Source organism: Lepisosteus oculatus, chromosome 4 (genome assembly GCF_040954835.1).
Source record: "Lepisosteus oculatus isolate fLepOcu1 chromosome 4, fLepOcu1.hap2, whole genome shotgun sequence".
Lineage (NCBI taxonomy): Eukaryota > Metazoa > Chordata > Actinopteri > Semionotiformes > Lepisosteidae > Lepisosteus > Lepisosteus oculatus.
Window position 1 is genome coordinate 9,870,586 of NC_090699.1, and position 27,085 is coordinate 9,897,670.

The following is a 27,085-nucleotide window of genomic DNA, read 5'->3' on the forward strand; positions in this document are numbered from 1 at the left end:
TACAATACAATACTATACTATATATATAACATATATATACACAATACTATACTATATAATACTACCTGTATACTTCTACAGTATAGAGCTTATTACTTCTCCCATGAGACAGGACACAAAAAAACACATGCGCCAGCCCCCACATAACTGTATGTGATTAACTGGAAAATATTCCAAGCTGACCATCCATTTTCACCAGGTGCCATTCACCAGGTCCCAGCTGGTATCTCTTCACCTGGACATAATAAATAATAAGAATGTTTATTCCATGCTGAAAAGATAAGAAAAGAAACAATTTTGGCTGCAGAGCCTTCTTCAGGTGTGTAATATAATAATAATTTCTTACACAGCATTTGCTAGAAATAATTCTTCCTTTCACTTATATAGCACTTTTCTGGACACTCCACTCAAAGCACTTTACAGGTCATGAGGAATCCCACTACCACCACCAGTGTGCAGCCCCACCTGGATGATGCTCCAGTACTCTCCCCACACAATACTTTGAGGCGGAGAGGAGAGCAGAGTGATGAAGCCAGTTCAGAGAGGGGAGGCCATGATTAGTAAAGACCAGGGGGAAAGTAGGCCACCCCTACTCTTCTTGAGAAACACCCTGGGATTGTTAATGACCACAGAGGGTCAGGACCCCCATTTGATTCTCATCTGAAGGACAGCGCCTTTTTACAGTATAGTGTCCCTGTCACTTTGCATTAGGACCCCCACAGACCACAGGGTGAGCGCCCCCTACTGGCCCCACTAACACCTCTTCCAGCAGCAGCCTCAGCTTTCCCAGGAGTCTCCCATCGAGGTACTGACCAGACTCACACCTGCTGAGCTCCAGTGGGTCACAGGGTGATATGGCTGCTGGCTCCCCACGCTGCTGTGCGTGTGTTTACCGCGGGAGGCCTGGACCCCGAGGTACTGTTGCAAGAGCCGAGCGCGGGTTAAACCGGTGTGTCTCACTTCCAGCCGCCCGGAGCCCTGCAGGCGAGCGAGCGAGGGAGCGAGCGAGCGAGTGAGTGAGTCCCGACCCGGCCGGTCAGGCTCGCGGCTTCTCGCCCGACAGGTTTGCGCCCAGAGGAGGAGGAGGGAGGGAGGGGCAGTGACTGACAGTCCGCGCCGAAAGACGCGCTTGGAGCATCGATCGCGGCAGCAGGTCGGAGGACCGCTTCGAGGGGGAAGGAGCAGCGGGGGAGAGTCAAGGAGACGGACAAACCCGGGTTTGAGAACGCCGAGTCTAGAGACTCACACGGGACTGAGTCGACTTCAGCACATCAGGCAACGGATAGAAGCGCGCTGCAGCTTCCATGGTAAGAGCTGGGGTGTGTGTCTTAATGTCCCCACCGCTGTACAAGTGAAGACACTTGGTTGCTATTGGTTTTAATGTGCAATTGTTCAGTAATTCGATTATTATTATACTAGTATACTCACACCTGAAGAAGGCTCCAGACGTTGTGTTTTCTTTCTTCTCTTTTCAGCAGGGAATACACCTATTGCTTGTTCCTTTGCAGCCTATACATGCTAACGCAGCTACCCACCTGAATTACTACATTATTATTATTATTATTATTATTATTATTATTATTATTATTATTATTATTATTATTATGAGGGAGTGCACGTGGACGAAGATGACAAAAAGCCCCCTTTCGAAAGAAACACAACACGTTTCAAAGCTGGTATTCGTGACAAGCTATGTTTTCTTTTGCATATAAAACATTGCGAATTTCTTGAAATCCCGAGTTCTTGTTGCTGTTGTTGTTGCTGTTCTGTGTTTCCGGGCTGCGCGTGCCTATCATTCCAGAGGAATTCCGAAATGTCACGGGCGGGCGGGGACGCCGGTGCAGGCGATGTTCTGTGCTGTGCTTGAACGCGGAGATACACCGTTTTGAGCTCTGAGGTTGCCGGTTTCTGGCAGTTGGAATTAAAGCACAATAATCACGAATAAGTCCTTCAACATACACCAGCGCTTTACAGGTGAAAGCACTCCCCTCCACCACCAGTGTGCAGCCCCACCTGGATGATGCTCCAGTACTCTCCCCACACACCAGCTCTCAGTGGGGAGAGCAGAGTGATGAAGCCAGTTCAGAGAGGGGGGTTATTAGGAGGCCATGATTGGTAAAGACCAGGGGGAAAGTTGGTCAGGATACCGGGGTGACACCCCCACTCTTTTCGAGAAACAGCCTGGGTTTTTTAATGACCACAGAGAGTCAAGGCCTTCGTTTTACGTCTCATCTGAAGGACTGCGCCTTCTTTACAATGTACAGTAGTGTCCCTGACACTATACTGGGCTATTAAGACCCCCTCAGACTGGCCCCACTCACACCTCTTCCAGGAGCAACCTTAGTTTTTCCCAGGAGTCTCCCATCCAGGTACTGACCAGACTCACACCTGCTGAGCTCCAGTGGGGCTGCCAGCTGGGAGCTAAAGGAACATAGAGCTGCTGACGTTGTTTGTTTGCTGTCTACGAAACTAACTTCAAGTAAACTCAGAAATTCTGTCAAACAAGTTGCCCGTCGGCTGAGCTTCAGTGGACCGGCAGTCTGGAGCTGCAGGGTGATACAGCAGCACAGTCCTGATCCCTGATCCCGATTCCATCTCGGCGCTCAATGACATAATCGAACCCTAATGAACCGTTCAAGCAGGCAGCTGGGTCAGGAGGCGTTGGCTGCAAAGGAACAAGTCAAGGTTTCTTCCCCTGCTGAAAAGAGAAGAAAAAACATGTTTTTATTTTCTTCTCTTTTCAGCATGGAACAGACTTTTGCTTGTCCCTCGTTAATAGGCTTAGTGTTTGTGTTTCTTAGCTTCTAAATCTGCAACATGTCGCCGTGTGGACGCTTGAAGCGCCCGCTTCCTTCTCAGCGCTCGCTCTGGTGCAAAACCCGCAGTCGGAACAGCAGCTGTCGGCGAGGAGAAGAGAGATCCGCGCATTTCTCCTGCCCCCGCCGAGGCGCGGACTGCGATCATATCGCGTCTCTCGGACGGGCCAGTAAAATAAAAAGGGCGCGGTGTTTCTGGGACAATTGAACCCTCATCTCGAAACAAGATCTGTGTTTCCGTGCCCAGAAATTCAGACGCGTGAAGCGTCGTGATTGTGAAATGGGAACATAAACTCGGGTATTGAGCTATTTTGTTTTGCAAAAGGGGCCAATAAAAACGGCGACGAGTTGTACTTCACGTGCGGTGCACAGTTGTCGCCTGGCTTTTGAAGAGCTTTGAGATGTTGCTTTCAATGAAATAGGCACTATATATTAAAAGCAGGCCAAGTACAGCATTAATCACGCTGGAAAATCTCATATGATAGAAGATAAAATCTAGAATATGTAGGTGTGGAAATCCTCCGGAATTGAACGGAATAAAACCACCCGCGGGTATGGAGTCGGTTGCCGTACCCGTTTCCGTGCACAGTAACACCACACCGAGAGACATCGTTTGGAGCAGTTCGGCAGGATAGGACACTCTGAGCTAAACCAGCTGTTGAGTGGTGCTTACTACTCCTCCTTCTCCGTTAGTACAGCCCGGACAAGATCAACTAAAAACCAGAAATCTGGATCCCTGCACTGTGAGAGCCGCCCATCTATCCGATGCTCGATGTGGTGATGACACTTGACTTAACTGCTGTTCCTCATCGATCAGATGAACAGTTCCTTCTCCACTGCTGCCCAGGAAGCGTGGCAGACAAGCAGGAGATCTGAGCTGATCCTGATAGCACAAGGCACAGGGTGGGACTATACCCCAGACGGCCGGAATGATTGATAGGTTGGTTGATTGAGGGGTTGATTGGTTGATTGAGTGGTTAGTTGGTTGGTTAGTTGGTCAGTCAGTCATTTGGTTAGATTAATTGATTAATGGTGTTGAAAATTGTCTGAACTTCTCATTTTTTCCCGCTGATGGTAAATGGATTGATTAATTCATTGATTTGTTGATTGGATGGTTGATGGTAGTGGAAAGCAGTCTGAATTTGATATTTGTTCTCCCACTAGTGATTGATTGGTTGGTTAGCTGGTTGGTCAGTCAGTCAGTTGTGTGGTTAGATGAACCATCAGTGGGCGAATTTCTCATTTTCTCCCTGATTGATTGATTCATTGATTCATGGAGTGGTTGGAAAGCAGTCTGAATTTAACATTTAAATTTTTTCTCCCACTAGTGATTGATTGATTGATGGATGGAGGGAGAAAGCAGTCTGAATTTCTCAGGTGTCTCCCACTGATGCTGTTGCATCCAGGCGAGACGTGTTTGTGAAGACGTGGGGCTGGACCTCTCGAGCCAGGCTCTGGGCGCTGCTCGCTGGGCTGGCCCTGATTGACAAAGCAGCTCTGTCTGCAAGCAGCCGGGGCAGCCAGACCTGTTTGCAGAAGGGCTCTGGCCCAGCAGGTCTCGTGGGCCCCCCTCCCTTCCATAAGGAGCAGAGGAGCAGCCTCAGCTCGGCCAGCCAGGTTAAGACATTCAGAGATCTCCAGGAATGCAGCCCTGAAGAACCTGTCCCGGCAGCTACGTTAGCAAAGAGTTACTGACCACGCTTGCACTGTCCTCTGCACACTGGATCACGGTGAAGGAGACAGCCATGCTCAGTCCAGTACGTCTCTTTCAAATAAGAAAGGTGATGGTGCCTTCCAAAAGCTATTGAACCTCACTAAGGAAGTATTTCATTATAGACTGCGTTCAGAGAAAGGGTGTTTTTACGCTTTTAGCGTGAAAGCTCATGCACATGCACAAATAGCAGGGTGAGATCTTCCAACCAGGACAAAAGGCATGTCTTTACAGAAAGGTCGGTGGAAGTCTGGAACAAGCTGCGTGGCCATATTATCAAAGTTGATACTGTGGCTCACCACTGCTTGTTTGGGCTGTGCAGGACATGAGGGGATGGCGTATCAAATCGTTCACTAGGGCTCACCACTGCTTGTTTGGGCTGTGCAGGGCACGAGGGGATGGCGTATCAAATCGTTCACTAGGGCTCACCACTGCTTGTTTGGGCTGTGCAGGGCACGAGGGGATGGCGTATCAAATCGTTCACTAGGGCTCACCACTGCTTGTTTGGGCTGTGCAGGGCACGAGGGGATGGCGTATCAAATCGTTCACTAGGGCTCACCACTGCTTGTTTGGGCTGTGCAGGGCACGAGGGGATGGCATATTGAGCACCTAGAGCTCATTCGTTTCTGGTGAGACTACTCTCACTATGCTGGATAGAAATTAAACCTGTCAGCTCACTTGCTGTTTGCAAATCTATGTGCTCAGTCAAGCTGGGAGCCCCATCAGGTGTTGGGGCTGGAGTGTGCAATGAGCAGGGACATTCACAATCAGGTGATCAGAGAGCAGGCCCTGAGTGATCACTCCATCCTCCTTTTTTTCTCCTCTTCCACAGGAGAACAGTGAGACGCAGGCATTGGTGGAGGAAAGTGAAGACGATCTGCAAAGAGATATTCAGATAGGCAGGCATCAGGTAAGATACAATGTTCTTGCTTTTTCTTCAGATGGGGAAGAGATAACTGAGTATCCCTCAGTAATAAACACACACAACAGGACAGGAGACACAGTGAGAGAGAGAGGAGATCACAGAGAATCCCTCAGTAATAAACACACACAACAGGACAGGAGACACAGTGAGAGAGAGAGGAGATCACAGAGAATCCCTCAGTGATAAACACAGGAGCCTATTGTGATCAAAGTAAAGTGTGGCCAAAGACAGTGTAACTGTGCCAAGGCCCAGAGTTATGATAGGAAGCAAGATAAGCTCTTTAACAGAAACCGAGATTGTCATTTTAAAATTTGCATAACCAGTACAGTGTGTGCTGCTGCATGTCTGAGATAGTTCTGCGTTGCCAGAAGACACAGCAGGCAGTAGATGCCATTGTGACAGATACACCTGGTTACACCTGGTTTCAAAAGCAGGTGAAAGGTAAAAGATGTGCCCCAGAGGTCAGCATGAGACAGCATTAACCCTCTCCTTCTTTCTCCCTGTGCAATTCCACTTCCTGTCCCAATTCCCCCCGTCCGTCTCCTCCTCCTCCTTCCTGCTGTTTCCTGTTCCTTGCGCTCTCAGCTCCCGGGCACCAGGCAGCGCGGCAACTGGAAGGTTTCCCGCAAGACCCACAGGGACCCCGGATACAAGGCACAACCGGTAACGTTGGCAGGTTCCTGTCCGACTCAGACTGTCACGGTTGTCACTTTATTGGCCCTGTACAGTTTCTTGTTTCAGGAATCTGTCTTTTCTCAGACCCCAGCTTGCTCTGAGACACACAGACAGGGAGAGAGAAGCTGGGGGTCAGAGCGCAGGTTCAGCCACTATACTGCACCCCTGGAGTAGTTGGGGTTAAGGGCCTTGCTCAGGGGCCCAAAGGAGTAGGATTCCTCTGCCGGCCGTGGGATTTGAACCGGCAACCTTCCAGCCACAGGCGCAGATCCTGAGCCACAGAGCCGCCGCTCCGTTCCTCTTCTAGAGGGCGCTCCGACCTTTTATTATAAGTTTCATTATTACGTGCACCTGTCTCCTGTTTAACCCGTCACTACATAAGTTACGTGCCTCCTAAGCTCTGGGCTCAGCTTTGGGAGATGGATGCCCGGAAGCCCGCCTACCAGCGGGTCCAGGAGAGACCCGACGGCACAGGCTTCCTCACGGCGTCCTGACCAGCTGAGTCCGGGGCTCGGAGCGCCTGGCCTCGTCGTCGTCGTGTTTTTAACCTCCCTGTTCCTGTTCTGGTACCGACCCGGTTCCTGTTTTTAACTGTTTGTCTTGGATTGACCTCCCGGCTCCCTGGACTTTGGACCGCGCCCTGTTTATTCCCTTTTGGACTCGCCTGCGTTCCCCCTCGCACCTGGATCGCTTCTGGCACCCTGTCCCCTGTCAGTCCTCCCATCCACTCCTCTCCGTGTTTTCCCTATTGCCCTTCTCCAGTCTCCTCCGGATTATACTGTCTGCACAGGGTCCTAAATCCGCACTACACAGGAGTCAGGAGCAGCTCCCGTGACGAGAACGAGAGTCTTTGACATTGTGACATTCCTGTCGCTCAGTGCTGCCGTAAATCATCGCCATCGGGATTTCACTCAGGAACAAGTACAGGTTTACTCCCCGCTGCGTTCCGGCAGCGTTCCGGCTGTGGAGCCTTCTTCGGGTGTGAGAGAGACAGGGGAGTCGGCAGAGATTATACAGCAGGGGAGGACAGAAGCCGGGTGCGAAGTCGAGAGAGGGGTGAGGAGAGGGGTGAAGGGGAAACCTGCAATTGCGTCCTCAAAGAAGGGTTTCTCAACTTCTATAGCAGAAAGAGACATCTGAGACCAAAATGATCCTGACAAGAGGATCACGCCTCCCCCCTGCTCTCAACGACAGACTCGTTTCCTTATCAACCTCGGTATTCGTCTGCCGGTTTTGACTTCGCACCTCTCTCCCGGGGTCTGGGCTGGAAAAAAAGAGCAGAGCAGGGTGAAACCAAGTGCAAAGTGCAGCTCTCAAACGAGCTACACCACAGACTAGGACTGAGGGATGAATCTAGCGAGCGAGCCAGCCTCTCCCTGCTCCCTGCCCGAGTGCCCACCTCCTGGTCACTGCCCACTCCGCCGACACAGAATCTGGAGTGGTCGTTACGTGGAGTGGAGAGTGATGGGCTGGAGGCAACATTACAGGCTTGTACAGCCCTCTTTTATTTCAGTGCAGGCTGGACGCGTAGCAGGAATTCTCATTGTTTAACTGATTGTTATGAGTTTCTGATTGCTGTTTCTTTTAGTTGATCAATGTTATTCTATTTAACTTAAAGCCAACGCGTTAGTACTTTCCGTATCATGTAAGAGAGGATTACTTATTGACTTATCCATACCTGTACATACTGCGCACTGCAGTACGTTAGGCTACTGTATGAGGCTGGACTTTGTTATAAGCAGATTTAACGATTAGCAACCGTTCTCTGCACCGAACTCTCGCCAATGTCGAGACCCTCCTGTACTTCACTGAGATTGCTCCAAAGAAATGCCCAGATGTATAAAGAGGTACAAGTGTAAAAGCCTATGCCAATTACATTAATAATCTACATCCGGCTGAGTAGATTGTTATAGCAGTTCAGGTGGGGAGCTGCGTCAGCGTGCGTAGTCTGCAAAGGAACAAGGAATAGGTTTATTCCCTGCTGAAAAGAGAAGACAGAAAACACAATGTTTTGGCTGTGTAGTTTGCCCGTGGCTCAGGTAATTAACTGGGATCAAATGGAATCAGGAAGTATTGATCCGTTGTACTGGAATGGATCGGGATGGATTGTCTTTTATTGTTCTATGATGGGTTGAACCCTGTCATTAAACAGCACAGTGTTGGGTACTTGGTCTTAAGGTGTGTGGTATTGCATTGTTTGTGTGCAAATGTTGTACAGACCTCCGTTTTACTGGTTTGCTCTGTCTTTCTCTGCAGGACTCTGCAGGGACACCCTCAACCCCTTCACAGGAGGACGAGAGTTTCCCAGACGCGATACAGGTCAGGACATCCTGCCACACCCCAGTCAAACCCCTGGGATCTTCTCACTGAATTCATTTTTTTTGGGGGGGTGAAAAGTAAATGGCTCAAGTGAGGCTCGTGCATTTCCACCACCCGCTGAAACGTTAAACATACAGTCGACAAGTCTGCTGCTGCTCCCCGAGTGCAGTGTCAAAGTGCCATAGCTTTCAGTCCATGGGTCCCTCTATGAACCCCCCCCTTCCTCCCCCTGTCTTTCTCAGAATGGGGGGCTCAGTGGGACGCTGAATTCTCCGTTCGGCACTGGAGCCAGGTTAGACCTTATCTCCGCGGGAACAGGAGAAAGAGACAATGAAAGAGCAGCACCGGGGATATCTGAGAAGACGACACGAGAGAGCTCCACCGTGAGCTCCAGTGCGAATCTCTGTCACGTCGGTCGGGTCAGTGTGACTTCTGGCTCCAAATTTCTGTCTTGTGCATCTTATCATGTGGCAGCAGTTAAGCGGCCTTTTGTAAATACTGCATGTTTCAGCCCCTTGCCTCCTCTCTCTGGCAGAATGGTGGTAGCGGTGGGATATCGAGGAATCCACTCCACCCTGCTCCCTAGCTAACCTTTGTGCTTTGATGATCTGGTTGCTGGGACTCAATTTTCATTTTGATGAGGGGAGTGAGGTGGAGTGCTGGGATTTGGAAGACATTTGTGCTTTTCTCTTCTGCTGTCTGACTGGGGCTTTCGCCTGTGTTTCAGAAGGAGAAGGACCAACCAGAAGCCCTGGTGAACCCCTATGGCTCAGAGGTAAGCCTTCTGTCTCTTCTGTCTCTTCTTTCTTCTCTTTCCCACTGCCTTGCCTGCTCGGCAGGGTACAATATATGTTCACTTCATCCTTACAATTCCATTATTTTGTCATTTGAGAGGAGGTAAGGTTTTTACCAGTAACTCCTCACCCAGATCATCAGTGCTAGAATAGTACTGATCTCTACATAGTGCTGGCTGTATTCCTCACTGATACCGTGTGTCACATGTTTGTCTGTCTGTGCCAGGACCGAGACAGTGAGATTGTAGGGTCAGAGCACAGCAAGAAAATTACTTCAAGCCCAAAAGTAGTGGGTGTTCTTCACATCTTGTCCCTATATATCTATCTTAATGCTTGGGTTTCAGGCTACCAAATCTTCTGCAGTTCCATGTGCACATTTGACTTTTGCTGCCTTACCAGCCACGACTCTAAGCCCTTGCAGTATTAAATCCTCTAGATGAACATTTTCACTCTTCCTGTCTATATTAAAACCAGTGTCTCTGTTGAACCTGTCCCAAACTCCATACTCTCTTTCTCTTTCAGAATGGTGGTATTAGTGGGATGCTGTGGAACCCTTTTCGCTCTGTGCCCAAGGTAACCCCAGTAATTAATCTGGTAAGAGCAAATCTTGAGACACCGCTGCTGGTGGCCCCTATCTAATGTTGTCCTGTGTGTGTGTCTGTTTGGTCCAGGACGGAGATGATAAGGATGTGACTTCAGGGCACCTAGACAAGAGCTCTGTGAAAACAGCCAGCGAGGAGAGCGTCTTTCATTCCAAACAGGTCAGACTAATGTACTCTGCAGTCTGTCAGTCACTCTGTCTAAATATGTGAATACTTGCATTCAGTATCGTTGTTGTTTTGCAGGTCTGCTACATTCAATTTTAGCTCAGTGTAACTGTAAAACTCCCAACCATATTGATATTCACATTTTCTCTCAATTACAGTCATTGTTATCAATGCTATAGCTGTTCAAAGTCTCTCTTCTCCAGTAATAGGAGTTCATCATTCATGTGTTCTTATCAGATAAGATAAGATCACTTTATTGGCCATACACAATTTCTTGTATTAAGTATTTGTCTTTTCGCATACCCCAAATTGTTCTCCATGAGACACATAGACAGGGAAAGAAGCTTGAGGTCAGAGCGCAGGGTCAGCCATTTATACGGTGCCCCTGGAGCAGTTGGGGTTAAGGGCCTTGGTTAGGGGCCCAACGGTGTAGGATTCTTCTGTCAGACACCTCACTTTGTCTCTCTCAGTACCAGACATGCATGTGTTAGTACCTCAGTGTGAAAGCATTGACCTCCCTGTCCCTTCTTCTTTTGCTGACAGATTGGTGTTAACAGTGGGATACCAATTAATCCATTTTACTCTTGGCCCAAGGTAACCCTTCTAACTGATACCGCTTTCATTAAGTACTGCTCTCCAAACACCGCTGTTGCCCTCATTAACACTGTCTCATGTCTCCGTCTCTCCTAACTAGGAGAAAGACAGTGAGGACTTGGCCGCAGAGTCCTGTGAGAAGATAAATTCTGAGAAAACGGGGAGAGATGAGAGCCTCTTTCACTCCAAACAGGTTGGTGTTCACAGTTTCTCTTCTTCACAGACTATAATCTATTTTCCATTGCCAGATTTTAAGTTAAAGTTATTATTATTGCTATTGCTATTGCTATTATTATTATTATTATTCAAAGTCTCTCTTCTCCATCAATAGCCACAGCTTGGAGTCGAAGTGCAATCTGAACACGAGTTTCTCTTTGTCTGTCTCTCTCAGCATCAGACATGCAAGTGCTAGTAACACAGGGTGTATGACATCCTTGTCCGTTCTCTCTCTGACAGATTGGTGTTAACGGTGAGATACTGTGGAATCCATTTTACTCTTGGTCCAAGGTAATCGCTTACTGACACACTTCTTACTTATTACTGGCCGCCAAATCGCTGCTGTTGTTCTCATTAACGCTGTCCACTGCCTTTCTCAGGACAATGAGGTTGTCACATTGGAGTCCCTTGGGAAGATGAGCTCTGGGAAAACGTCCAGTGCTGAGAAGCTCTCTCAGACCAAACAGGTTAGTGTTCTGCACAAGCTAGAACGGTTGCCGGGTGAGGTTCCTGTGGAGAGAGTATTTTAAGACCCTATGCGAGGCGGCAGACCAGGAAAGGAATAGGGAACGGAGTTGAGGGAAGACACACAAGGTTTATTGGTGCTCACAGTGATGCTAGGGAAGTCCGTGGAGAAGTGAAGGTAGGTATCCATTGCAACAAAACCAGGGAGGTCCACAGGAGAGTTGGGAAACCATCCATATGTCCATTATCGGGAAATCCATCCGGAGACAAAACAAGAACAGACACACGAAGAACAAGAACCGGGAATACGGGGCTTTGTCCCAGGCCCCCGGCTCAGAAGGTAAGGATGACTATTCGGAAGTCCCCGTGAAGTCTGGTGGTAGGCGGACCATGAGACAACCGTTTTCCAAAGCTGAGCCCCGAAGGCTGGGGGGGGGGAAGAAGACATAAATAAGGGACTTGATTAGACACACCAGGAAGTAATAATTAAAAGGACTATCTAGAGAGGATTATAGCGCCCTCTGGAGGAGGGGATGTCGACCGTGACACAAGCTCCCTTTCCGCATGTGTTTGTCTCCGTCATCTACGGCAGTGTTAGGTTTTCATTGCGGTTTCTTGGAATGACCTGCATTATCAATCGTTACAGCCATAGATCGCTCACATCACTTGCTCCCTATGCTCCACATTGCTGCTTCCTGTCATGACTGCCCTCTGCTTGCAGGCGGAGTTCGGTGCATGCTCCATATGACATCAGTCTCCTCATTCTTTCTGGTTCACGGTCTCTGCCGAAACCAGCGAGCTCAGCTTATCTGTATCAACTCTCGTACTGCCTTCTCTCTCTCTTTCCGTCAGGACGGCGATGTCGGGGAGATGGTGAGGAATCCCTTTCTCTCTGCGCTCAAGGTAACCCCAGGGTTTTAAAATCTGGTCACCGGGGCTGCTCTGCGGGTATCGCTGGCAGCAGCCGCCACTGACACTGTCCTGTACGCCTGCCTGTCTCTCGTCCCGTGACAGGAGATGGGCCGTGAAAGCGTGGCCCCAGAGCCCTGCGAGACGCTGAGATCTGAGGAGCCGGCCGGCAAGGGGAAACGGGTCAGTGTTCTTGCTGTCGTCTCTCCCTCAAGTTCGGGAAGTGACCCATGACCTCTCTGTCTTGGGTCGTCGCTCTCGAGCCCTTTCGGTCCTCCGGAGTGCGTGACAGAAACAGCACTCCCTGGTAGGACACTGACTCCGTCTGCTTGCTGGTCCACAGGGCTCCAGTGACTGGCTCAGTGGGTTCCAGAGAGAGGTGCCGTCTAACCCGTTTTATACATCCCCCAAGGTAAGTCAAGACACCCTCATTTCATCTTAAAATAAGTAGCTTTTCATGGTTGATATCTTCAGCATTACCTGATCAGTTCACCACTTTAATAGTAAGCAAGCAGAGTCATTATCTGTCTAAGGTCTGGTTTAATTTCAGTGTCCCACCTGATGCAAATTCTAGATTCAGCCCATGAAGTTAGTTCCCTATTGGGTAGCATGCGATCTCTCTGGCAAACAGACGTTTAGGGGCAGGCAGGGTTTGGCAGCGCTGGAGACTGTCTTTGGTGGGGTTGAAGTGTTGATTAAAAGCTGGCATGTAGGTTTCATCTCCCGGTCTTTTTACGCTTTCCTATGGATTTGATCAGGCCCAGGGGCAGGCTGATCTGGAGTCATGGAGGGATGTCCAGGCTCGCAAGAGTCTCTCTGACTCGGCTCTGATCGCTCCGGAACCAGCAGGGCCCTCTCTGGTCCTACCTCGCGTCCTCCCTGCACCAGTCCAGGTCAGTACTGCACCGGTCAGGCGCAGTGCCAGTCCAGGTCAGTACAGCGCCAGGCAGGGGCAGTGTCAGTCCAGGTCAGTACAGTATCAATGCAGTGCCAGTCCAGGTCAGTACAGCGCCAGGCAGGGGCAGTGTCAGTCCAGGTCAGTACAGTATCAATGCAGTGTCAGTCCAGGTCAGTACAGTATCAATGCAGTGCCAGTCCAGGTCAGTACAGCGCCGGTCAGGCGCAGTGTCAGTCCAGGTCAGTACAGTATCAATGCAGTGCCAGTCCAGGTCAGTACAGCGCCGGTCAGGCGCAGTGCCAGTCCAGGTCAGTACAGTATCAGTGCAGTGCCAGTCCAGGTCAGTACAGTATCAATGCAGTGCCAGTCCCAGTCAGAGTAGTGACTGTCTGCTGCTGATCTTTACAGTACTCTCCAACTGATGTTCTGTATTTATTCTAACTGTAAAACCAACAATTACAGTTCCTTCTTATTTTTTTCAATATCTTCTATTCCAGCACAAACAAACTTATGATAGTAAGTTATTATTGGTAGTACTAATGATCATATGACTATTATTTCTTGACATGACTTCTATTATGGTGAAGCCTTACTCTTACAATTGCTTGTCAGCTTGTCAGCATTACTTCTTCAAGAATTTCCTGTGGTTTTGCTGTTTATGCCAATCGTAACTGAATGCTATTGTTAAGAAAGTGATCAGATGTTGTCTTAATGCTGCTACCAGCTCCTCTGCTGTTGGAGCCTCACTCACAGAAGCTGTGAGCAGTAATGCTGCCTGCCTGTGAGGCTGATCTTGCTGTGTGTCCAGCAGGAGCGCCGGTGGTCCAGGGTGGAGACGGAGGCCCCGCTGTATGAGAGCATCATCCTCATTGGGCAGGTCCGAGCAGGGCTTGGGTGGAGATGGACGCGGCCGTTACTTGTGGGGTTTCTGGACTGATAGGCTGGATGTGGGAACTCTGCCTGTTTCTCAATTTTTTCGGTGCTCGTTTTTTTTCCCTTACTCTATCTGTCTCTCGTTGTTTATCCCTGCACCTGGATCTCTTTGTCTCTTGACATCAGCCACTCTCTGTAGCATGTTGTCCATAGATGTGTGTGTGTGTGTGTATGTTCTATATATCTATAGCTGTGTAAGTCGATATATATAGGTCTGTATATATGTCCTATATCTACAATTGTGTGTGTATATCTGTATATACTGTATAGGTCTTTATATATTTACTGTATTTATAGGTTTGTACATACAATATGTGCTGTATCTATAGGTGTGTGTATCAGTATATATTGGCATGTGTATCTATTTATAAGGGTGAGGGTGTGTATATGTACTCTTCCATAAGGGTATGTGTGTACTGTCAGTGTGTGTATCTGTATACTGTATATCCTGTCAGTGTGTGTAGATGCATTGCATTTATATGTATTTCTACAGTTTGACGGTGTCTTAACTGGGCGTTTGTGTTTCAGGAGAGAAGTGCGGATGGCTTCCCAGTAGAGGACCCCCCTGAGAGTCCTGCTGAGCCTCCAGTGACTGACAGGAAACAGGTGTGTCTTCCTGTCTGCTCTTCCCCACAGACACTGGGGTCAGACAGGATGACCAATACTGAGAGACACTGACTGATGGACAGCAAGCGCTTAGACACGTCCACTGATTGGAACGTAAGCACTGACCCAGGCCCAGTAATGGGGACGCGATCGCTGAGACACACCCACCGATACAGATGTAGCAGCTGAGACACACCTACCAATGGGAACACAGTAGCTGGGACACGCCTACTGATAGGGACTTTGCAGCTGAGTCATGCCCACGAATGGGAAAATGGTCGCTGAGACACGCCCACCGATGGGAATGTTGTCACTGGGACAGGCCCACCGATTGAAATGTGGTCAACTGAGACACTCCCACCCATGGTAATGTGGTCACAGGGACACACCACCGATGGGAATGTGGTCACTGGGACACGCCCACCAATGGGAATGTGGTCATTGAGACATGGCTGTCAATGGGAAGACAGTAGCTCAGACACACCTACCGATGGGAACTTAGGCATCATGAGACACGCCAGCTGACAGCAGTGCAGGCACTGACACGCGCTGACCAACACGCTGACCCACGGTATGCTGAGACACTCACTCCCTGTCTGCTGTTCTCTTGTTTGACCCAGAGCCGCAAGTTCAGCAAGAAAAGCCGAAAGGCCTCGATGAAGTCACTGAAGTCAAAGGTGTGAAACTCAATCCGTCATTAAATTAAATGACCATACGTTCGTGCTTGTCCTCTGACTAACTGGACTGTGCTGGAGCGACAAAGTAGACTAATGCAAACAAGGAAACTGTAATGTTAAGTCATGATTTTCATTACGATGAGGGGATTGAGATGGAGTGGAGGGTAGGACAATTGTACTGTATCTGTAGGTGTGTGTATCTGTCTGTAGAGTAGCATGCTGTCCATAGATGTGTGTGTGTATGTTCTATATATCTATAGCTGTGTAAGTCGATATATATAGGTCTGTATATATGTCCTGTATCTACAGTTGTGTGTTTATCTGTATATACTGTATAGGTCTTTATATATGTACTGTATTTATAGGTTTGTACATACAATATGTGCTGTATCTATAGGTGTGTGTATCAGTATATATCGGTATGTGTATCTATTTATAAGGGTGAGGGTGTGTATATGTACTCTTCCATAAGGGTATGTGTGTACTGTCAGTGTGTGTATCTGTATACTGTATATCCTGTATATGTGTGTGTAGATGCACTGCATTGATATGTATGTCTACAGTTTGACGGTGTCTTAACTGGGCGTTTGTGTTTCAGGAGAGAAGTGTGGATGGCTTCTCAGTAGAGGAGCCCCCTGAGAGTCCTGCTGAGCCTCCAGTGACTGACAGGAAACAGGTGTGTCTTCCTGTCTCTTCGCCTGTCTGCTCTTCCCCACAGACACTGGGGTCAGACAGGATGACCAATACTGAGAGACACTGACTGATGGACAGCAAGCGCTTAGACACGTCCACTGATTGGAACGTAAGCACTGACCCAGGCCCAGTAATGGGGACGCTGGTCGCTGAGACACACCCACCGATACAGATGTAGCAGCTGAGACACACCTACCAATGGGAACTTGGGCACGAGGCATACCAGCTGACAGCAGTGCAGGCACTGACACGCGCTGACCAACACGCTGACCGACGGTATCCTGAGACACTCACTCCCTGTCTGCTGTTCTCTTGTGTGACCCAGAGCCGCAAGTTCAGCAAGAAAAGCCGAAAGGCCTCGATGAAGTCACTGAAGTCAAAGGTGCGAAACACAATCCGTCATAGTAACAAAGTAGACTAATGCAAACAAGGAAACTGTAATATTAACTTTAACTGTAATGTTAAATCATGATTTTCATTATGGTGAGGGGATTGAGGTGGAGTGGGGGGTAAGACATTTGTACTGTATCTGTAGGTGTGCGGATCAGTATCAGTATCTGCTGTCTGACTGGGGCTTCAACCTACCTGTGTTTCAGAACGAGAAGGACCAACCACAGGGTGTGGTGAACCCCTACGGCTCAGAAGTGAGTCTTTTCTGTCATCTTTTTCCCACAAAGGGGGGGGGTGGGGTTGGAGGGGGTACATTACTGGATCATTTAATTCTTTCAACTTGATTACTTCTGAATTTGAGTTCGAGTTTTACCAGTTACCCCTCACCTACCCGGGCTCAGGCCCCTGCAATACAGGATGGCTGAGGCTGCTAGAGGAATCAGTGTTACTGACTGGCGCGTGACTTGTTTCCTCGTCTCTGCAAGACAGTTCGTGTGCAGGTGGTTCCACATCTCTGATCTTCTGCAATGTTGTCAGTTGTCAGTTGTCTTCCTCAAGGTTCCTGATCAAATACCCCCTCCCTGGCGGTCTCCTAGCAGCCCTGAGCAGAGAAGAAGAGAAACAGGGAACCCCCCCCTCTTCACCCAGGCTTGGGCTACACGAAATAACCAGCAGAGAGCTGTTAGGGTGAAGCAGAACCTTAACACAATGTGACTTTCTCAGCTTCCTAGCGTTTGTGGCGAGCTCATTCTGGCTACGAGCCCAAAATCATTATTTTCTACTTACTTCAAAGACGACAGGAAGTGAAAACGGGTTCACCTGTGGAGCATTCTGCTTCTGGGTCCGGCCAAACTGCCTGAAGTTTTGGAAAAAACACAATAGCGGGCGAGGCAAGGGAGGGAGGTTTTGAAGAGGCAGGCGAGATGCAGAATAAATGTTTGAAGGTTTTGTCTCCTCTTGAGGAGCTGTGTGGTCTCAGTGATGCCCCATGGGACGTGCCTGCAGCAGGGCTGATTTTTAACACTTGATGCCACGTGGCCTTAGGGGTGGGGGGTGGTTTATTTGTTCTTCTTCGGGGGGGATGTAAACAGGGAGTTGGTGTGAATCTTTAAGCTGATTTGTCTTTGCTTATTTTCTCTCTTGTTTGCTTTTTCTTTTTGGAAGTCTTAATGACGGATGTTTCATGTATTACACTTTAAGTGTAATTTATATGCTTTTTTATATTTTATTTATTTCTTCCCCTATCATTGTTAATTTTTCTTTTTCGCCTCTTTAGGTTTGGGTGGGAATTGGAGCAGGGTTCTGGGATTGTTTTGATTGCTGATATAAATAATATAACCCTTTTAAAAAGATTATTATTATCTAGTACTTTTATGGACACTCCACTCAAAGCGTATTGCAAGTAATGAGGAATCCCACTATCACCACCAGTGTACAGCCCCACCTGGATGATGCTCCAGTACTCTCACCACACACCAGCTATCAGTGGGGAGGAGAGCAGAGTGATGAAGCCAGTTCAGAAATGGGAATTATTATGAGGCCATGATTGGTAAAGACCAGGGGAAAATTTGGTCAGGACACTTAGGTAACACCCCTACTCTTTTCGGGAAACACCCTGGGATTTTTAATGCCCACAGAGAGTCAGGACCTGGGTTTTAAGTCTCATCCGAAGGACAGCACCTTTTACAGTATTGTGTCCCCATCTCTATACTGGGGCCTTAGGACGCACACAACTGCAGGGTGAGCGCCCCCTACTGGCCCTACCAACACCTCTTCCAGCAGCAGCCTTAGCTTTCCCAGGAGTCTCCCATCCAGGTACTGACCAGACTCACACCTGCTGAGCTCCAGTGGGGCTGCCAGCTGTGAGCTGTGAGCTGCAGGGTGATAGAGCTGCTGGCTAAACATCCGTCTGTCTGTTGTCCACAGTACATGGAGCAAAACAAAGGAGCCTGTGCTCTCACTGGGGACGAGTTCAGTCTGTTGACATACAACAAGGTAAGTCCCTTTATTATCAGTCAGGTGTCTGTTAACCTTTCATTCCACTTGCTGGAGAAGAATGGGGAAAACTCCATGCTTGCAGGCAACAATCATCTTCCAGTTCTCAATCCATTACTGATCTGGAATGAGGTCACTAATCGCTTGCTCTCGTGGTGGCCTGGCTGTTAATACTGTTTCCTCGCTGATCTGGGGTGCTGGGGCTCGACCTCGGGGTGCATATGGAAGACAAACCCAAGGGGGTCTCTTTCATGTGTACCAGTTTAATTCCAGCAGTCAAAGACACATTGATTAATTAACATCTCTAACGTGTCCTTGTTTTCTTTTGCTCTTTGCTGTCTGTCTCCGAATTCCAGGAGACCCTGCTGGAGGACAGCTGGCCAGAGCAGAATCCGGACAGTCTTGTTGACGCTGGCCCGGCTGACAGGAAACAGGTCAGTCTGTGTTTCTGCCTCTGTCTGTCCTCCCCCGACCTTGCTGACCAGCAGGGAGTCAGGGTGTCTGCAGGTGTATCAGTCAGTCTCCCACTCTCTTCAGCTCCGAGATGAGGCTTTTTATAAGGGCGCCCTATGACTGGATTGCACTTAGTCTGCACCAACGTCTGCCTTGCCATTGGCTGATGTTCATACGATTGCACTCGATTTGCACCAACACCTTGCCTTGCTATTGGCTGATGTTCATACGATTGCACTTGGTCTGCACCAACACCCTGCCTTGATATATTGGCTGATCTTGATTAGATTACACTCACTCTGCACCAATACTCTGCCTTGCTGTTTGCTGATCTTGATGAGATTACACTTAGTCTGCACCAACACCCTGCCTTGATATTGGAAGATCTTGATAAGATTGCACTTAGTCTCCGCCAATACTCTGCCTTGCTACTGTCTGATCTTGATAAGATTGCACTCGATCTGCACCAACACTCTGCCTTGATATTGGCAGATATTGATAAGATTGCACTTGATCTGTATCAGCACTCTGCCTTGCTATTGGCTGATCTTGATAAGATTACACTTAGTCTGCACCAACACCCTGCCTTGATATTGGAAGATCTTGATAAGACTGGCAACCTTACCTTCAACGCACTCACCCTTAACACCAGTGCCCCTCAGCCCTCTGCTGTACTCCCTGTTCACCCACAACTGGACTGCCAAGTTCAGCACAAACAGGTGGGGCTGGACATTGTTTGAGGTGAGACCCCATTACCTGTAAAGCACTTTGAGTGGAGTGTCCAGAAAAGTGCTATATACAGTAAGTGTAAGCAAATATTATTGTTATTATTATAAGATTGCACTCAGTCTGCACCAATACTCTGCCTTGATCTTGGATGATCTTGATAAGATTGCACTCAGTCTGCACCAATACTCTGCCTTGATATTGGATGATCTTGATAAGATTGCACTCAGTCTGCACCAATACCCTGCCTTTGTATCGGCTGATCATTCTTTTTCCTGTGTCCCCCAGGGTTCAGGGAAGAAGAAGGGAGGAACACCCAAAAACTTCTTGTCCAGGCTGTCCATATCGGGGAAGAAGGTAAATGCTCATAGACAGATTTCCTTTTAATTGATCAGTGCATGCAAATAAATAATTCATATACATTCACCAACCTGGTCTCTCCACGGCTTCAGAGCACCCTTCTTTCATCATGCCCTGGGACGTTCTAGTCATTGGCACTTCAAGACATCATGAGCTTTTGTGCAAGAAAGAGGAACTTGTGGAGATTTCCATCAATTGCTCCGCTATTGTAACCCACTGTAGCAGCTCCCTGCCTTTGGTAGCGTGTTTGCCAGCACACTGGTAACAATAAACACCACATATTTATTGTTCTCTTTGTTTATAGTCTGCCCAAGCTCCTGCCCATGTACTGTCTACATTGTGAGGTGTTATCTGTTGTGTTGTCTGTTATACTGTGCATATCCTGAGAGAACAGCGTGAATAAGAATTCCATTGTACATGTACTGATGGCTAATAAACCCCTCTATCTATCTTCTTAGTTAGTGTCAGACAGCATCATTAATACAGTTGTCTTTGAGGGTGTGGTTTTGGCGGCCTCTAGTGGCAGCCATGGCCATTACAGTCTTTCTTGGGGACATTCTGCCTCACTGCCCTCCCTCTCTCTCACTCGGCCTCGGTTTGAAAGCAGGACAAGAAGAAGACAGAGTGGGAGGAGGGAGAGGCTGAGCCAGGAGAGGCGGAGGTCAGCTTCGAAGACAATGGTGCCAAGCAGGTTGGTGTCTGCTTCCAAGCCCTGCTTGTCTGTCCGTCTCTCCCGGCGTGCGTCTCCTTGTCCGTCTGTCGCCGGCGCTCCCCGAGTGTCTGTCCCAGCGTGGTCTGTGTCTGCCCCTGCTCGCGTCGCCCCATCTCCCCCCAGTCTCTGACCTCCCTGGCTGTTTTCCTCTTTCCAACAGAAGAGAGTCAAGAGGCTGAAAGCACCGCTCTTCGCTCATCGCCGGGGATCCAAAGTAATGTTCTCCTCCTCTCAGACTTGTACAGTTGTAGAGCTGTTTACTCTCACTGTGCCTCCTGTCACCCTCTCACTGTGTCACCTTCACTGTGTGTCTACTGTCACCCTCTCACTGTGTCTCCTGTCCTGCTGTGTGTGTTTATTACTGAGGGATTCTCTGTGATCTCCTCTCTCTCACTGTGTCTCCTGTCCTGTTGTGTGTGTTTATTACTGAGGGATTCTCTGTGATCTCCTCTCTCTCAGTGTGTCTCCTGTTCTGTTGTTAGTGTCTATTATTTAGGGATTCTATGTTTCTCCTCTCTCTCACTGTCTCCTGTCTCCTGTGTGTGTTTTAAACTGAGGGATGTTCTGTGATCTCCTCACTCTCACTGTGTCTCCTGTCCTGTTCTGTGAGTTTAATACTGAGGGATTCTCTGTGATCTCCTCTTTCTCACTGTGTCTCCTGTCCTATCCCTCACCTTTTAATGAGGGATTCTCTGTTATCTCCTTCCTCTCACTGTGTCTCCTTTCCTATTGTGTGTGTTTATTACTGCTGGATTCTCTGTTATCTCCTCTCTCTCTCACACTGTCTCCTGTCCTGTTGTGTGTATTAATCCAGCTCAGTGTCAGAACACCTGAAAGTCTTTTTAAGGTAAGAAACAAAGCTTTTTATTTCTATATTTCAGAGCAAGCACGAGCCAGCAGAAGACCTACGTAGTGACTGCAACATCTCTGAAGCAGCTCCGGTTGGTACATCCATCCATTTCCGCACCACTTCTGCCAGTGCAGGGTTACAGGGGAGCTGGAGCCTATGCCAGCAAGCAGCAGGCACAAGACTGGGTACACACTGGATGGGATGCCAGTCCATTGCAGGGCACAGACACAGACACACTCAGAGCAGGGTCACCTTTCTCAGAAGCCAGTTAACCTACCAGTATGCCTTTGGACTGTGGGAGAAAACCAGAACGTACAAACTCCACACAGACAGCACAGTCCAGGAGTTGAACCCAGGGCCCCAGCAGTGCCAACCACTGTGCCATCCCCTGGGTGGGACAGATATTTATTTTTAAAAAATATCTACAGTAGTTGTGGTCTTAGAACACATATGTAAGGTCTGTCAGGGCTGGTTCTCCTTCCTATAGTGTTGCATGATGGGACACTGTGATCCAGGGGTCTCCAATCCTGTGGTGTCTGAAGCTTTTCTGATTGATTGGAAATCAGGAGCACCAGCACTTGTGGAGCTGGAGGCAGCCAATACATTGGCTCAATTGAGTCCATAACCAGTTGAACTATGTCATTAAGGGCTGAGAACACCAGCAGACACAGAATGGCACCCCAGAGCCAGGGTGGTGTTCTGGTAGATCATTTGGGAGTGTCCTGGAATTACGGGGACTCTCTCCCAGAAATAACAGAAACTATTTGAGCAGAATGAACTGAACTACAGTTTTAATGGCCAGGCTGATGGGCAGTTACAGTAGGTCTGTGTCCAGTTTCTATGTCCAGGCCAGATTGTGGTCACTGAGCGTTTCCTCTCTGGACAGCCAGGTCTGCCTGTGTCCAGTTTCTGTTTCCAGGCTGTGGTCACTGAATCTGTCTTCTCTGGACACTCAGATCTGCCATTTTATACCTCAGAACATCCTTTTAAATTCCCATAAATATCATGATTAGGAGGGAGAACGACTCCTGAGGATAAATTTAGGACCAACAAAGATCGGCGTACATATTACACAATGCAAGAGTGTTTTTGACAAAGCTTATTGAAGTTGCTTGGAAGTGTCATGAACTCTCTGTTCTGCCTCAGCATGTAGAGAGCTTTACCCTTTCACACACAGAGACTCAGCCCAACACTCCCCGCATTGACTGGTCTCTCTGTCTCTCTGTCTCTCTGTCTCTGTCTGTCTCTGTCTCTGTCTCTGTCTCTGTCTCTGTCTCTCTCTCTGTCTCTCTCTCTCTCTCTCTCTCTCTCTCTCTCTCTCTGTCTCAGGTGGAGAGTTGGGGCGCCCAGGCGGACGACAGCCAACTCTGTGGGTTCGACAAGGAGCTGCAAGGGGCCTGCAAGCTGGATGAGGAGGAGGAGGAAGAGGCGGAGGATGAAGGGGTGAGAGCGTGCCGCTACTCCCTCCACACTGACAGAACAGGGCTTCTTACAGAGCCTGCTCATTTGAGGGGGAGAGTCCTTGTATATTAGTGTAAGTCTATGAAAGAGGATAAGTCACATGACATGTTTGCATTAAGCAGAAGGTTTCCAGACTCCAGGTCCTGGCTGGGAACTATCAGTAGGTAGACTACTTCCTTACGGTATGAAATCGTTCTCCTCCAGGACACAGACAGCCTAATGGAGTGGTGGAGCACAGTGGAACGTAAGTAGCTTCTTTAATGTGGTCTTCATTTTATTTTAATTAGCACCCTACAAGTGATTATCACGTCACACTCACCCTGAACTCACCAGCACACACACACACTGTCACACCTGACTGTACTGTAGACACTACTAGTGTCACTGCTGTCCCTCTCCTCTCACACTCACCCTGAACTCACCATCACACGCACACTGTCACACCTGACTGTACTGTAGACACTACTATTGTCACTGCTGTCCCTCTCCTCTCACACTCACCCTGAACTCACCAGCACACACACACTGTCACACCTGACTGTACTGTAGACACTACTATTGTCACTGCCGTCCCTCTCCTCTCACACTCACCCTGAACTCACCAGCACACACACACTGTCACACCTGACTGTACTGTAGACACTACTAGTGTCACTGCTGGCCCTCTCCTCTCACACTCACCCTGAACTCACCAGCACACACACACACAGTCACACCTGACTGTACTGTAGACACTACTAGTGTCACTGCTGTCCCTCTCCTCTCACACTCACCCTGAACTCACCAGAACACACACCTGTCACACCTGACTGTACTGGAGACACTACTAGTGTCACTGCTGTCCCTCTCCTCTCAATAAGACAGTTATGGTGGTGGCTGGAGTAATGTTCTGCAGCAGGGTGGGTTGGAAGTGCTGGAGGCTGAGACACCCTGCTGTCCAGTAAGCTCAGTCTTTAATAGCTGTTCCATCATCTCTTGCAGAATGGGACGAGATCCCGGATGACGAGGAAACACTCACAGAAGAAGGAGAGGCAATGTAAGGTTCACAGTTTCAGGCTAGGGAAAGCCAAAAACATTATTTCACAGAGGAACCTGTGGATCAGGGATGATAAGAACCCATATTGATCTCACAGTTTTGTGCCTCATTTCCTCTTATTTGCTTCAGCATCTGATTTGAAAAAGATGTCAGATGACCTGTTTTTTTTTCTTTATCAGTTGCTAATTTAATTTTACGTTCAGCAGGAATCTAGTCTCAAGGACTATAGTTACCTTGTACCATAGATCTAAAGTATATGTGCAAAGATGGGAGCACCGATGTCCGTTCCTGTAGGTCTAGTGACGGAAACAGTGATGTCTGTTCCCGCAGGTCTGTAGGTTAAGTGACGGAAACAGTGATGTCTGTTCCCGTAGATCTGTAGGTCTAGTGATGGAAACAGTGGCGGACATCCATTTCTGTAGATCTATATGTTTGTGATGCAGAGTGATGTCTGTTACTCTGTTACTCTAGGTCCAGTGATGCCCTATCCTGTACATTTGTGCAATAAGTGCAATAAAATAAATTTGGAGCCTGCTATATGAGACATAAACCATATTGAAAGGGGGTCACCATATTGTTAAGAACTAGCCTCTCACAATTTATTAGCAATGCGAGAGTGTGTGACTGTGTGTGTCCTGTGATGGACTGGGATCCTGTCAAGGGTGTACCCTGCTTTGCTCCCATTGCCCACTTACCCATCCGGACCATTACCCATAGGCTCCGTCTCCCCTGGCACCCTGTACTGGATAAAGGGCTTTAAAAACTGGATGGATGGATAGTCTGTTTGGTTAGAGTTTGTGAATGTTGTTTTTAGACCTTAAAGTCTCAATGACCTGCCCTCCGCTCTCCCCTCCTCCTTCCTCTGTGCGCCAGGGCGTTGGCCAACACCACGGTGAAGGTGCAGAAGGGCATCCGCCTCTTCAACAAGCTGTTCATCGAGCGCGCCGAGGGCCTGTGGCAGCACATCTCCTACCTCAACGCCCTCGCGGATGACATCGACAAGTTCCACAGGAAGGCCAAGATCGCGGCCATCACGGGGGGCACCACCAGCGCGGTGGGCGGGGTGGCCACCATCACCGGGCTGGTGCTGGCGCCGTTGACCCTGGGCACCTCCCTGGTGGTCACCGCAGTGGGGCTGGGCGTGGTCGCGGCGGGAGGAATAGCCAGCACCACAGCCACCATCTCGGACACGGTCCACAACTCCCAGGACCGCAAGAAGGCGGAGAAGATCGTGGAGGACTACCAGAAGAAGATGGTGGACCTCAGCCACAGCCTGAGGTTCATCCACCAAGGCATCGGGAGTCTACAGAAGTATGACATCGTGAGATTCGCGTCCTCTTCCTACGGCCGCCGCGTCCCCAGGCCGCACCACCCCTGTGAGGGCAGCGGCAGAGCCAGCGAGGTCTTCCCGAGCCACGCGGCGCACGTCAGGCAGGCCGCCCGGATGGCCGACGCCGCGAGCAGCGCGGCCCGAGCCGTGCAGATTGCCGCCGGGGCCACCGGCCTCTTGGCCAGCCTCTTCGTGGGCATGGACGTCTACTTTGTGGCCAAAGACAAGCGGGACCTGAAGCACGGCGATAAGTCAGAGTATGCCGCCAAGGTCCGCGAGGCCACCGGACAGCTGCACTCCGGCCTGATCGAGCTCAACGCCATCCGGGAAGAGCTGCAGTCCATCATCGATCCCATCTGAGCTTTCGTGCGTTCCTCGGTCCTGTGTTCTTCCTGTTGGGATAGCTGCCGGGCTTTCGCCTCTTTTCCGATTCTGGACTTCTTGGCCTGTGCACGTCCACCGCAGGAAACGAAGGCCATCTGAGCTCCCCTATCCTCACCATCTTCTTCCTCTCCTGCCCACTTTGGATCCGCCATTCTGTTCGGCTGAAAACCCATTTGGAGCCACGCACGGTCAGTCCGGTTATTTTCTTGGCTACCAAAACGAGAGGCGAACAAACAGGAGTAAGAGGAAAGGAGGTCTGCAAGAAATCAACGGATTGATCCCGGAGCTTCGTCACACTTTCTAGGATCCCGGGATGTCATAAGGATTAGCCTGACATCCCTAATTACTGTCCCACCGGTTCGACGGTTCCTCCTGCAGCCTTCGCTTCTTCTCCTCTCTTTCCTTGGAATTCTATGACATCTTCCTTTTTTCCCATCCAGATGTTTTTCGGGTGTAGCCGACGGCAGAATCGGGTTACTTTCCGCAGCAGTGTGACTGGCTCTGCATGTGAGGATCCCGCTGTTCACTTTTGTTTCACTGGGCTACAGTTTTCTGTCCTAAAAAAGGAGTAATATAAAAATGGACCTGGAGTTTCGAGGGGTAACGTGCCAGGATAATGGGCGCCAGGCGTTTTAAATTGAGCCCCTGAGAAACGTTCTGGGAGCTTCAGGTCTCTGGGAAGGTTCTAGAAGCTTCAGGCCATTCTAGGGCCTTCAGCCTTCAGGCCTCCTGGAACATTCTAGAAGCTTCAAGAGCGGAGATGGAGATGCAGATGGAGAAACTGCAGACAGGAAGGAAGGGGTGTGCATCTTTAATGTTCTGTGACAGACCATCTGCTGCTGGACTGGGCAATTTCATTCCAGCCCCGATCTGAAGTGCTCAACACAGCACATTCCTGAATAAGAAGTCAGATCACCTGAGGGTTGTTTTTTTAGGTCATAATCAGATGAACAACACTTCAAAATCTGCAGGACCCTGACCCTCAGGGACTGGACGCTATTACATTACATGTTTTACTTTTATTCTCTGTACATGTCAGTGTAATATATCCTTTTCTAATAAATAGTTTTACAGGAAAAAAACATTGTCTAATGTCACTGGTTTCATGCGGTCTTCAGAGTCGTGTTTCTTCTTTTTGCGTAAAAAAACTACAATCTCATGTTAGAAAATGGATTTTTGGACAGCTGTACCACCCCCCCCCATTCCAGGTTTCATGTGATTCTCGAGATCATCACAAGAATTGACTTCATTACTCTGCTCTCCTCCCCACTGAGAGCTGGTGTGTGTTGAGCATTCTGGCGCACTATGGCTGCCGTCGCATCATCCAGGTGGGGCTGCACACTGGTGGTGGTGGAGGGGAGTCCCCATTACCTGTAAAGAGCTTTGAGTG

The 27,085-nt window shown here is 49.0% G+C and overlaps 1 protein-coding gene and 1 long non-coding RNA gene across 5 annotated transcripts; both read left to right on the forward strand.

Moving 5' to 3' along the window:
- Positions 1-1,086: 1,086 nt before the first annotated feature.
- Positions 1,087-6,116, forward strand: LOC138238162 (uncharacterized). Its single transcript, XR_011189301.1, has 3 exons — positions 1,087-1,307; positions 5,360-5,437; positions 6,038-6,116. It is a non-coding gene; the product is annotated as an uncharacterized lncRNA (long non-coding RNA).
- Positions 6,117-8,395: 2,279 nt separating this feature from the next.
- LOC102697419 (uncharacterized) lies at positions 8,396-26,777 on the forward strand. 4 transcript variants are annotated; one of them, XM_069188597.1, is made up of 29 exons: positions 8,396-8,446; positions 8,689-8,865; positions 9,174-9,221; positions 9,763-9,813; positions 9,912-10,001; positions 10,551-10,601; positions 10,702-10,794; positions 11,058-11,108; positions 11,198-11,284; positions 12,135-12,185; positions 12,297-12,374; positions 12,535-12,603; positions 12,950-13,084; positions 13,898-13,966; positions 14,551-14,628; positions 15,249-15,305; positions 15,904-15,981; positions 16,324-16,380; positions 16,595-16,642; positions 18,315-18,383; positions 18,740-18,817; positions 19,851-19,919; positions 20,527-20,613; positions 20,795-20,848; positions 21,516-21,575; positions 22,814-22,927; positions 23,150-23,189; positions 23,927-23,981; positions 24,855-26,777. In XM_069188597.1, the coding sequence occupies exons 4-29, from the start codon at positions 9,781-9,783 to the stop codon at positions 25,669-25,671; spliced, it is 2,568 nt and encodes an 855-aa protein (XP_069044698.1). In that variant the 5' UTR covers positions 8,396-8,446; positions 8,689-8,865; positions 9,174-9,221; positions 9,763-9,780; the 3' UTR covers positions 25,672-26,777. The 4 variants fall into 4 exon arrangements, with proteins under 4 accessions (XP_069044698.1, XP_069044700.1, XP_069044699.1 ...); XM_069188599.1 differs by having other exon boundaries at positions 20,530-20,613; XM_069188598.1 differs by having other exon boundaries at positions 13,901-13,966.
- Positions 26,778-27,085: the final 308 nt, after the last annotated feature.

What these genes read in the sequence shown, in the direction of transcription:
- LOC102697419 (XM_069188597.1), top strand. Translation starts at nt 9,781, where the DNA reads ATGCTGTGGAACCCTTTTCGCTCTGTGCCCAAG. An exon ending in CATTTTACTCTTGGTCCAAG is followed by an intron (nt 11,109 to 11,197) that starts GTAATCGCTTAC and finishes TGCCTTTCTCAG; the next exon opens with GACAATGAGGTTGTCACATT. An exon ending in ACAGAAGAAGGAGAGGCAAT is followed by an intron (nt 23,982 to 24,854) that starts GTAAGGTTCACA and finishes TCTGTGCGCCAG; the next exon opens with GGCGTTGGCCAACACCACGG.